The sequence below is a fragment of the Typopeltis vanoorti genome, chromosome 10 (assembly GCF_054136105.1).
Source record: "Typopeltis vanoorti isolate ZY-2024b chromosome 10, IOZ_Tvanoo_1.0, whole genome shotgun sequence".
NCBI lineage: Eukaryota > Metazoa > Arthropoda > Arachnida > Uropygi > Thelyphonidae > Typopeltis > Typopeltis vanoorti.
In genome coordinates this window covers 123,551,965-123,565,739 of record NC_143558.1, presented here as the reverse complement: position 1 = coordinate 123,565,739, position 13,775 = coordinate 123,551,965, and the positions used below count along the sequence as shown (strand labels likewise).

Here is a 13,775-nt window from a genome sequence, read left to right as displayed (position 1 = left end):
GTCAGTCATATACTCAGAGGGAGGTCCTGAATCACCCACAGCTGTCATATATTCTCTTAAACCATCCTTTCCCAACCAGCGGTATACGTGTACCTAGCCCCAGGGGGTACATGCTGGGCCGTTCTGGGGTACATAAAAAATAATTAGTAATGGTGGAAAAACATTTATTGTTCCATAACTAAAGTTATGGAACAATAAATGTTAAGTCTGAATCAGCGCTATTTTAAAAACAAGGGGTACAATTTATAGAAATGGGTTTAAAAGGGGTACACAAGTGGAAAAAGGCTGGGAACCACTGTCTTCAACTCATTCACACTAGATGCACTCATTACTCCAACAGACAAAGTATTCCGCTCACTGAAAAATAAAAATCTAACTCTTATAACTTTCTTACCTGCACACAGAAAAAGCCCTAAATAAATCAATACAAGGCGTAGAAAGATGGACAAAGGAACTTAAATTACAGATAAAGTGCAAAACCAAAGACACTGAAAACTACATACACAGCACTCATACGACCCACTATGGAATATGCCTCATCTATCTGGGCTCCAGCTTCTACTAGCTCAAAAGAAAAACTTGACAGCGCACTATGAAGAGCAGCAAAAATTATTATAGGTGCAATCTCATCCAAAATAACTTAAAAGCTCAACAAGAGTGTGGAATTTACATACTACAAGACGGAAGAAACTCTCCATAGGTAAATTCACTAACAGAATCGTGAGCCAACAACAGGATCACATCTCACTCAGGACTTCAGATGCTTGGACAGGAAAATCTAGACTAAAGAGATCATCTACTTTACAATATGATCATGAAATTAGAAAACATATCGACTTAGAGGGGGTGCTTAAGGGTCTAACTGAGAGGAGACCTCCACATAGCCTTCAAAGGAATGTGGAGAACCAACCAGGGCTTCTGACCTAATGTCCAATCCTCACCTTCTCATGGTGCACCCTGTTGGGTATCTACTTTGATACTGAACGAACGAGGATGGGCTGGCAATTTGGGATTTAGCAGACAAAATTGTATTCTTATTGGCTTAAACCAAAATACAAAATGATGGTACAACATAACAAAATTTCATGCCGGCTGGAGATTTGCCCAGTTTAACAAGGCCCCCCCGTTGTTTTCACCAGGGAACCAGGGCGAACAGAGAAAAGTCAGCTACTGGAACAAATCAGAAAACACACCCCAACTCAACATCACCAGAGTTAAAGATCGGTACTATCAACATAAGAAGCCTGAATGGCAAAGAAATGGAGCTAGCTGAGGAATTCAATAAGTACCAGATCAACATAATAGGGGTGACTGAAACAAAAAAGACAAAGACTGGCGAATTCTTTTTGAGCAATAAATACAAAATGTTATATTCAGGAAATGATAATCAAGGAAAAGAAGTTGTAGCCATAGTATTCAACACTAAATACGAGGTTAATCTTCTTGAATGGCAGGCAGTCTCAAGTAGAGTGATGTGGGCAAATATCAGAATGGGGAACTATGAGACTTATTTGTGCCTATGGCCCCACAGAAGGTTCTACTAAGATAGAAGTGGAGGAATTTTTTGAGGCTTTAGAGCACATTTGGGCAACCCCTGGCCCAGATCTGGCCCTCTACTTCTTTTGATCCAGCCCTAATCCACTTCAGCGAAGTTTGTCTGATTCATGGTATGTTCTACTTAAGGCTCTAAATAGAAGGTACGGCTTACTTGCCGCCATTTTGGATCTAGGGTCACCCACAGTCGCATTCGTTCGAGCTCTTGATTTTTTCAACTTTATAGCGAAATGGGAGGTTGTTCTGTTCCAAATTGTATGTATGTATGTATATATATATATATATATATATATATATGTATGTATATATATATATATATATACATATGTGTGTAAACATAAATAAGTTATGAATTATCACTGACCTGCTTGCTTTTTAAAAGTTCATATTGAAATATAAGAAAAATCTTATGAACTTGCATACAGTACATATATTGGAAATACTGTTATTCTATTACACAGATCCCACTCGTATGTATGTATGTAAACATAAATTACTTATAAATTATCATTGTTTCAAAGATAATTACAAGTTATATGTCTAAGTTTTAAAAGAGGTATACCGTGAGTAGACATATCGATACAAAATTAATAACGGAAAAAACTCGCGTACAAAGATTATTTAATAGTACAATTTTCATTACATTAAGTACATTAAGTTCAAATTAAACAATAACTGACAATTCCAAAAAATCACCACCTAAGTAGCTGGTGTAAGATAACTAAAAAGGTCAATAAATTTCCTAAAAAAAAAATCTCCAAATTTTTATCAAATTTACTCTCCTCTTCAACTAGAAGAACTGATACTTATATAAAAACTACTTTGGATTATAAAATTTCAGATCTTCATTTAGACGTTTTTGATATCATGATCAGTTTAGATGTTGTTTCTTTATTTACAAATGTGGCTCTTTCGGAAAGCATTGAATTACTACAACAGGAATTTCCTTCAGACATTGTAAACGTTTTTTGATTATGTAATAAATTCTGATTATTTTTCCTTTAAAAATAAGTTGTATCAACAAATTGAAGGAACAGCAATGGGTAATCCTCTTTCTCCTGCTATCTCTCCAATTTCTTTATGGAACATTTTGAACAACGTATCTTTGACAACATTTCTCCCAGACCTACTCATTGGTTCAGATATGTCAATGTATGGAATAGCTCTTCGGATGAACTTTGCTGTATGGAATGGCTCTTCGGATGAACTTCAACAATTTCTCACTAAGTTAAACGCATTTCATCCTAGGATCAAGTTTACCCTAGAAGTAGAAACAAATAAGTAGTTAGCCTTTTTAGATCTTCTAATTCTTCGCCAACCAGATGGTAACCTACATTTCTCAGTTTATAGAAAGAAGACTCATACAGCCATTATATTCATGCGGAATCTCATCACCATCCCAGTCAAAAGGCAGGAACTATTAAAACACTGGTTCATCGGGCCCACTCCTTTTGTTCTTCAGACGATCTTTTACAGAAAAAATTACAATATATAACTTCTTCCTTTCTATCTAATGGTTATAAGAATTGCTTCATTAAAAGAACTTTGAGTAGTTTTAATATGTCTTCCTCTTCAAACACAGAAAAAATAACGCGCATTCCTATCCCTTATGTACAAGGCATCAGTGAACGTATAGCAAAAGTTTTAAAACCACTGAATATTTTTGTTGCCTTTTGACCGTTTAGAAAAATCTCCACCTTTCTCACTTCTCCTAAGGACAAGCTTCCACATCTTAATCATCCAGGTGTCTACCAGATTCCGTGCTCTTGTGGATTATCTTATTTCGGACAAACGGGAAGATCTGCCTCTATTCGGCTAGAAGAACACCAATCTTATATTGAATACTTTAAACTTGAAAAGTCTGGACTTGGACTTGCAGAACATGCCATCTTCACTAGACACAGAGTTCATTAGAGAAAGGCAAGAGTTCTGCACAAAAGTCAGCTTCTCATGGAACGCCTTTATAAAGAAACATGTGAAACTCTACTTCATTCTCCTAACTTAAACAGATCTGATGCCTTACATTTTTTTTTTTTTTTTTGGAAATTTATTGACCTTTTTAGTTATCTTACACCAGCTACTTAGGTGGTGTTTTTTGGAATTGTCAGCTATTGTTTAATTTGAGCATAATGAACTGAAGATGCCTGTGACACAGGTGAAAATTATACTATTAAATAATCTTTGTACGTGAGTTTTTTCCATTATTAAGTTTTTGTCTAGTTTTGTTTTATTTTATTATTAATATTATTACATGACACCTCCATGGAATCCCAGGACTTTCAGTTCCGTATTTTAATATACAGATTTAGTCAATGCAGAATTTCTAAAATTAATAATAGTATATTTTATCAAAATCGCTAAGCAAAACCTCCAAAATCCAACATATCCAGTAGTGAATACAAGGCACTACAAGAATTGAAAAGAAACAAAAAAATAGTGATCACCAAAGCGGATAAGGGAAACGCCACTGTGGTACTTAATCTTAAAGATTACACAGGTAAGCTCAAGGCTTTATTATTAGATCGTTCCACTTACCTCCCCATTGATTACAATCCCACCAACTCACAAATTAGAAAACTCCATAGGCTCCTTAAGAAGGTCACTTCTTGGCCTGTGGAGATTACCAACAAACTAAAACCCTATAACTCTAGACCCCCCCGCATATATGGGCTCCCAAAAATACACAAAGAAAATGTGCCATTACGTCCCATAGTGGATGGCATTGATTCCCCCACTTACAAACTAGCCAAGCATTTAGCCAAAGCGCTCTCACACTATACTGGCAATACACCATCACACATAAAAAACTCAGCCCACTTCAAAGCCAGTATAGAAAACCTTACACTCCAACATAATGACATAATGGTCAGTTTTGATGTCTCCTCCCTATTCACGAATGTCCCCCTCAAAGAAACCTTAGAGCTAATCCAAGCTAAATTTCCTCCCGATATCTCAGCCCTATTTCAGTTTACAATAAACTCAGGCTATTTCGTTTGGCAGGAAAAATTCTACAAACAGATAGAGGGGACAGCCATGGGTTCACCACTTTCCCCACCCTTGGCCAACTTCTTCATGGAGATGTTTGAAGAGAAAGCCTTAAACTCAGCCCCACAAAAACCTACCATATGGCTTCGCTACGTTGATGATGTTTTCGCTATTTGGCCACATGGCCCGGATTCACTCCTCTCCTTCCTAACACACTTGAACAACCAACACCCTAGAATCAAATTCACCCTGGAAAAAGAGGAAAACAATAACCTCCCCTTCCTAGACACACTAGTCACCCGCCAACCTGATGGAACCTTGGTTTTCTCAGTTTATAGAAAACCCACCTATACAGGCAGATACATTCACCAACAGTCCCACCACCCCCCCTCACAACAATATGGAGTTATTAAAACATTATTCAACAGGGCAAAAATAATCTGTTCTAATGATCAAGCCCTAACCACTGAACTAAATCACATCCGTGACACTTTCTCAGCCAACGGCTACCCCCTCCAAAAAATCCAAAAAATACTTAACCCAGTTATCCACAACCCACCACCCCTCCCCTTCACAAAAAAGATTACTCTAAATCTATCACGATTCCCTACATCAGAGGCACCTCGGAAAAAATCAAAAAAATCCTAAAAAAACATGACTTGACCACTTGTTACAGACCACATAGAAAACTGGCATCCCTTATCCGCTCCACCAAAGACCAACCACTTCCCCTAGACCTACCTGGTGTATACCAGGTCCCTTGCAGCTGTAAACTGTCCTACTTTGGCCAAACAGGCAGGACAGCAAATATCAGAATCTCAGAACACAAGGATTACATCCGATTTTACCAGTACAGCCACTCTGGGCTTGCAGACCACGCTCTGGATACTCGCCACAGAATAAGATGGAAGAAAGCCACAGTAATACACCGCAGCAAGTTCAAGTATGAAAGACTATTCATGGAATCAGCCTCGGCCCTTAGGAACATGCCAAACCTCAACAAATTTGGGAAACTTTTATCAGAAGAACTTCAGCCCAAAGGCCAAGAACTACCAATATAGCCCACCAGGGGGCACCATCAGGACTTTAGGAAACGCTAGCTTCCTAGCTTCAGTCTCATTTGCTGTTATTAGTACTTGTGTGCACGTGTCTTTTAGTAAGTTCCCAAGAAGATGGCAACGTGACGTTCGCCGAAATATCGGAAAGTATATATTAAAGTTTATTTAATCTATATTTCTAGTATACGCTGTCAATTCCTTAAATATTAGTTATATGTCTAACCAGCGTATAAGCCTCTCAACAAGAATAACTTTTTAACAATGCGTGGCAATGAGTCATGCCTCGGTATAGCTTCCCCTCCCATAATCTGCTACTCGACAGCATACACAACAGGCTGTTGCCCGCAAACAAGTTTAGTGTGCAGAGGTGAAAAAGTCTGCTGGGGTTCCACCAGACCACACCTTACCAAAAGAAAGTGTGACTAAATTTACTTCCGAAAAGTTGTTTTCATGTAAATTCTACTAAAATATTATCGTTACTGCTGTGTCTTCTATATTTTTACATACCAACTATAAGGAAATACATTTTCGTAAATATTTAGAGGGTATTTTGAGAATAATATCTTTTTTTTACCAGATGAGTTACGTCACCTTATAGATGACGCTTTGACAGACGAGGAGCTATTTAGCGGAGATGATGATAGTGAAATTGATTTAGAATTAGTCAATAGCCATGAGTCTGATAAAGAACAAGACTGTGTGGAAGAATCCAAGGAGAGAGCCTTTTACTTGGTGGAGGATAAATTATTTGGATGGATCTGTGGGACCCCACCTTACCACTTTTGTTACATTTTCCCACCTCACCAGTGCCAGGATAAAAATGAGCGTTTATATAAAGAAAATGATCAAGTCTTACATCACAGACCCAATCTGAGCCATAATGACCGTCTCACTATCCCAAAAGTCAGGGAAATTATCCTTATCATCAGTTGCATCAGTCTTGGAAATGATAGCTCAGCAGCAATTTCCTCCATTCCATTCTGTCATTGGCTTTCTTCTTAATCTCCTGGTAACTCCTCAGGCCCATGCTTTCTTTGACTTGGTCAACAAAGCTTTTCCTTAGTCTGCCCCTTCTTCTTTTCCCCTCTATTTTGCCTTCAGTTATTCTTTTCACAAGTCCATCATGCCAAAGTATATGTCCATACCACTTATCTCTTTTAATTTTGATTGATCTAATTAGACTTCTTGTTTTGCTCATCTCTCTCTCTCTCTCAGGACTTGTTCGTTTGATTTTTCTGTCCATTTTATTCTGTTCATTCAGCACCACATTTCAAAAGCCTCCCATCTTCTTACATCTTCTCTGCCTAGAATCCAGGTTTCACATCCATACAGTGCAATACTCTATATCAATGTCTTTATTAATTTATTTTTACAATTGTATACTGAGGTTTCCTGTTAAAATGCTTTTCATCTTAGAGAAAATTGGGCTTTTGCATTGTTTATTCTTGACCATATATCTTCTCTTGTTCTGTCATCTTGAAATGAAAATCAACACAGATAAGACTGTGTTGATTTTCATTTTATATTTTTCGAGGTTATTATTTAGTAATTCTAGTGTTGTTTTAACGTTCTTCCGTTTTCTGCTACAAGGGCTATGTCATCAGCAAATCTCATACACATGACTTGCTCACCATTGATCTTTATGCCACTATTTATTTTACTTTAGTTTCCTGAATGGCTTCAATTTATAAATTAAATAAAACGGGTGAAAGCATACATCCTTGTCTTACTCCATTCCTTATATTTAATATTTTCTCCTTATCAATGATTTTAATCTGTTCATTTTGATTTTCATATATTTGATAAATTATTTTTCTATCCCTCAAGTCTATACTGATATTAGTTAGACAATTTAGGAGTATTTGCTGGTTTACTTTATCAAATGCTTTCTCTAAATCAATGAAGGAAATGTAAGTATTTTTTACTAAGGCCTATTCTTCACTCTATTATTGTTCTTAAACAAAGTACTGCCTCTCTTGTTCCTATATTCTTTCTGAATCCAAATTGGTCTTCATTCAGTAGACAATCTATTTTTGAATAAACTATATTTTGAATAATTTTTACCAGAATTTTGCTGACATGTGCAATTAAAGCAATTAAAGCTATTGCACTAAATTGGTTGCATTTATTAGCATTATTCTTTTTTGGTATCGGTATTATTAATTGATTTCATAAACTCCTTTGGTATTTCTCCTCTATCATAGATTTGGGCTATTAATTGATAGAGTAAGGTTTTTGTCTCATCACCTAGATTTTGTAGTAGTTCTATAGGAATATTGTCTACACCTGGACTTTTTCCTTCCTTATTCATTTCTGACAGTGCTTTATCAAATTCTTCTTGCATTATTCTTTTTCTTCATGTAGCTTCCTCAGGGTGCAGCACCATGTCCTCCCAGTTCTCTCTGCTGGTGGCTTTCCTTTTTGTTTCTGCATAGCCATGTGATCCTGTCCATGATCTTATATCTTCAAACCATGTCCTTCGTTTTTTGCCTCTTGATCCTTTTCCCATAATTTTTCCTTCAACTGTTAGTATCCTCTGTCCTGCTGAACCTCTCAGTACATGTCCTGCCAATCTCATCTTTCTCTGGATCATTTCCTGTAATAAAGATCTCTGTGTAGGACGTGTATTTGTCACATGTTCTGCCCATGGGATTTTCAGAGCTCTCCTATAGCACAACATTTCAAAGGCCATTATCTGTTGCCTTACTCTCTTCTTGAATATCCAGGTCTCACTTCCATATGTGAAAATTGACCACACTAATGTTCGTATCATTCTTTTCTTTGTCTCGATACTCACAGAACTTCTGAGCAGATCTTTATTTTCCAGAATGCATCTTTAGCTATGACTGGTCTTATTTTCATTTCTTTATCTTGCTTTCCATCTGCAGTAAAGTAGGTGCTTAAATATTTGTATTCTGTTGCATGTTCAATTTTCATATTGTTTATGAATATTTCTGGCTCCGATCTGCTATCTTTTAAGATTTTCATAAATTTGGTCTTTTTTGCATTTATATCTAATCCAAATTCTTTACCTTCTTCAATTAGTAGCTGCAGTAATTTGATTAATTTGTTTCTGTTTTCTTACTATTAGTTATCAGCATATCTAAGATTGTTGTATTTTATACCACTGATACTAATTCCTATTTTTTGTTTTTCAATCTTTTTCATCACTGTCTCACTATAGATATTAAATAGATTTGGTGAAAGGATACAACCTTGTCTTAACTCCTCTTTTTATTTTCACTACAGAAGTCTCATCGTTAAACAGTTGCATTTTCTGTTTGATGTAAATCATTTTTATAATCTTAAGTACATTATCTTCTATGTCTAATTTATCTGATATATTGAACATTTTATTATGTTTTACCCAGTCAAAAGCCTTCTGAAAGTCTATGAAGCATATGTAAATGTTCCTATTTCTTTCAGGTGATCTTTCTATTAGTATTTTTAGTTCCAGGATAGCATTAACAGTTCCCATTCTTCTTCTGAAACCTTTCTGTCGTTTACTCAATTCACCGCTTAAGGCTCTTTGAATTTGTTTGTTAACAATGGTTAAAATAATTTTAGATGCATGGGATATTAGGTTCACAGTTCTGTAATCCTCACAATTTTGTGCATTAGTTTTCTTTGGAAATGGTATGTGGATAGATGTCATAAAAACTTCAGGTAATTGTATTGTTTTATAGATGTCCTGAATGGATTCCACTAAATAGTTATTATTGCCAGTCAAAGCTTGCAGCAGCTCAGCTGGAATAATATCACACCCAGGGGATTTATTATTAGGAAGATTCTTAATTATGTGTTCTACCTCCTTTCTTGTGGGTAGAGTAGTATCTGTTGATAAGTTTAACTTAAGGTGTCGTGAATCATCTAACATGTTATCATTATCATCATAGAGATCTGATAAGTACTCCACCCATCTTCCATTTATCTTTTCCTTATCAATGAGTACATTTCCATCTTTGTTCTCGATGTTATTAGGCTGTGCATATTTTGCTTTTCCATTAAGTTCTTTCACTTTCAGGAATGCTTCTCTGGTTTTGTTCCTATTTTGTAATTCTTCTATCTCAGTGCACTGCCTATTTATTCAGTTTTCTTTCGATCTTTTACATAACTGTTTGATTCTTTTATCCAAAGTTTTATATCTTAACCTTTCTTCTTCATTTGCTCCTCTTTTCCATGTTCTTCTTTCATCAATAAGGTTAATTACCTCTTGAGTTATCCATGGTTTTTTCTTTCTTTCTTCTTGTTTATTGATGTGGTTTTCAGCAGATGTTATGATAGCTGCTTGCAGTCTATTCCAAGAGGGTTCATTTACGTTTTGCAACTGTGTAGACAGCAGTTCTGAAATATTTTCATTAAATTTTGATTTTACTATCGGATTTTGTACCATTTGCAGATCCCATTTTAAGGGTTGACTTCTTTTAACTTTTATTGTTTTCAGGCGAATATTCATCTTCATTAAGACCAGTCTATAATCAGATCCACAGTCAGCACCTGGCATCACCTTTGAGTTCATTATTCCATTGAAGTAGTGTTTACTGACTACAATATAGTCTAATTGATTTCTGTATCTTCCATCCGGACTTTCCCATGTGTATCGTGCTGTTGGTTTTTGCTTAAAATAAGTGTAATTATGATGAGACTGTGCTTGTTACAGAAATCGATCAGCTTTTGTTCTCTCTTATTCTGAATTCCAAGTCCAAATGGACCCAAGTGTGTAGATGTTCTCTCTGATCCAACTTTTGCATTCCAGTCACCCATTGCACAAATAACTCAATCTTTCTTGCCTCTGACTTCCTTTATACACCATTCTATTTCATCATACATGATATCTATTTCTGCTTCCTCATTCTGTTCTGTAGGAGCATATATTTGAATGATCAGCATATCTCTAGGTTTAGATTTCACTAGAATTGCCATTATTCTGATTTTTTGATTATATGGATGTTTTTATTAGTTTTCTTCTCTATAATAAACACCACACTTCTTGATATTTCACCACCTAACATATATATTTTATATATCTTACCATTTGGAAGTTTCAACTCAAAATCTGGATCCTTTCCAAAAAGTTTCACTTATTCCTAGCATACTAATATTCAATCTCTCCATTTCTCTCATCACATTAGCCAATTTCCCACATTTATTCAATCCTCTTACATTCCAAGTAGCAATATTTAAGCACCTTCTGCGTTGAATTTCTTTATAGCACTCATGGACTGACGATACCGCAGGGCCTGCTATATCACCCTGACACCACTGTTCCAAGCATACTGAGATTACCCGGGCTTTAATTCTTTTGTTTAGGCATGATGCTTTACATAGTGGCATTTTTTACGGAATGGGCCACCAGAACCATCCAATCCCCAATATGAATGGAGGATCGCAGCTGTCGTTGGTTAGCGGGTCCCATGGACCTAGCTGGGAGGCCTACAAAATAGTGCCGACCCCCCCCATCTGCCACAGAGGGGATGCCTTGCATTATTAGAGGCTCTAAATTATCTTCATTTTGATTTTCTATGTTAATATTGACATTTAGTTCATTGCCATTATAGAGTTTTTCAAGATAATTCTTCCATTCCATTAATATATTCTCAGATTTTATGAGTAATTTTCCATTTTTGTCTTTGATGGCATTGTTTTTGCTATTCTTATTAAATTTGAAAGTTAATTTATTCATTTCTTTATAGGCTCTCTCTCTATGTTTTCTTTTTTAAATAATTCATCTATGTTATTACGTTGTTCTTCCAGTTTTGGCTTGCCTACATTTTCTTGTAATTTGATTTTTAAGATATTTGTATTTGGCCATATCTTCTTTAAAGCATTTTTATATTTTCTTCTTTTTGTTATCCAATGTTGTTATTTTTTTTCGGTATTTTTCAATAATTGATTTGATGCATTTATAATAGACTCTTTAATCATATTCCATTGGTTTTCAATATTACTCTGACTATTTATGCTATCTGGAATATTGTGGTCTATTGCCTCTTGGTATCTTCTCTTTACTTCTTCACTCTTTAATTTTTCAAGGTTCCATCTTATTGGTTTGTCTCTTTTGATTTGTTTCCAATGTTTCAGTTCTGTTTTTTCATTAAGACAAGGTTATGGTCACTATTGATGTCAGCATCTGGATAACTTTTGCCATTTTTTATTTGGTTTCTGTATCTTTTCTTGACCAATATATATTATATTCAATTGTATAAAATAAATTTATCAGATATATTTGAATTTAATTTTAATTACAGGCAAATTTTATTTTTATATTCCTCAAACATGCTACTGTATGCATAGAGGAATTCCAATGCAAGCATATGCACTAATTGTTCCTTTGAATGTAATTTCTAGTAATGTTTGTAATAACTGTACTGATGATGTCTTAAGATACTTAAGACGGAATATCTATATATTATTAAAATTTAATTACTGTGATATACGTGAATTTTTAGCTATGAATGCTCCACAGGTTTCACTATATAATAGACTCTTTCTTCATGACAATGCAAACTTATGTGTTTCACAAGAAATATATCCGATCTTATGGAAAGTTATGGATGAAAAGTATTTCCTTACTCCTCCCATTAGACATTTAAATTTTAATCAGTTTCCTAAGTGGAAAGAAGCACTATGGGAAATGCTTCATTACCACTGATGAGGTTTGTTCTTTAGTGACTAAGCAAACACTCCCAAAAAAAAAAAAAAAAAAAAGAGTTTCCTGAGAGGAATTCATGACTTATCCAAACCTTTGGCACAAGCAATAAAATAGAATGGAGAATATTTCCTTACTCCTCCCATTAGACATTTAAATTTTAATCAGTTTCCTAAGTGGAAAGGGAAATGCTTCATTACCACTGATAAGGTTTGTTCTTTAGTGACTAAGCAAACACTCCCAAAAAAAAAAAAAAAAGTTTCCTGAGAGGAATTCATGACTTATCCAAACCTTTGGCACAAGCAATAAAATAGAATGGAGAATATATTGAAAGCCTGTAAATGTATTTTATTAAATAAGTTTTTGGTATAACAATAGGAATAATGTGAAAATTTCAAAATTACCCTCATAGTTGACAAGAAATAATATCCTTGTTTTTTTATCACTGTATACAATGAGGCAATTGATTTACATCAGGTTGCTCTAGTAACCCTTGATGCACACTCTTTTCTCTGTCTCTATATGCAAGTAATGAATTCATGAAAAATGCATCATACTTGTAAAATTCTGTTTGTTCATTGGTTTTTGCTTAAAATAAGTGTAATTATGATGAGACTGTGCTTGTTACAGAAATCGATCAGCTTTTGTTCTCTCTTATTCTGAATTCCAAGTCCAAATGGACCCAAGTGTGTAGATGTTCTCTCTGATCCAACTTTTGCATTCCAGTCACCCATTGCACAAATAACACACAAATAACACAAATAAACCAAGGAATAAAACATGGCTGTAATGTATCCAACTTCTCACTGCCAAACTCACATAAAAAAAGAGAAAATATGTTCTTATTTGTTTATCAGAATAATGAGACTAATTATTTGGTTAAACAAATTTAAAAAAAAAAAAAAAATTAAGATTTAGCATTTTTAAAACAAAAAAATTGTTACTTCTTAATCCTTACAGTTGACACTCTTTTACAATTAATTTTATAGAAAATTGTAATTAAGTAAGTAAAATAATATATATATATGTAAAACGCACTAACACTGTAAAATGGTAAATGAAACACTTCCATCCTGTGGGTCTTTCCAAAAAATTATATACTTTGCCCTGAAATGTCATTTTTACACTTTTCCTTCCTTCCCTAAATACATAGCATGTCTTCCATGCTGACCTATAAAAGAAAACAAAATTACAGCTATTCAGTTTAGTAGCATGAAATGTTACATAATTTCCTTGTTTTATAAGTGGCAGTCAATACAGTAATAAATGATGATATCTGATTAATAAACAATTTGCTCTATTACTATTGCTATTATTATTCAATTTAATAAGTGTTATGAAGGGTAGTAAGTTAAAGATGAATATGTGACCAGCACCGTATTGTTAATTATTATAAAGTGCTTATGATTAGTGACATTTATTATCACAACTTTTGTAAAGTTAGTATGATAATTAGTACTGCTGGTACCTTTCTGTAAATAAATAACAATAAAAAATATGAAAACTATATATATAAAAAGATGAATGGG

General features: G+C 34.6%; 1 protein-coding gene across 1 annotated transcript in view; it reads right to left on the bottom strand.

Moving 5' to 3' along the window:
- LOC150102760 (potassium voltage-gated channel subfamily KQT member 1-like) overlaps window positions 1-13,775 on the bottom strand; it is a 295,473-nt gene that overhangs the window by 261,127 nt on the left and 20,571 nt on the right. Inside the window, exon 2 of the mRNA XM_090398734.1 lies at window positions 13,289-13,417. Coding sequence (XP_090254860.1) covers window positions 13,289-13,417 — 129 coding nt within the window. The remainder of the gene's footprint in view (window positions 1-13,288; window positions 13,418-13,775) is intronic.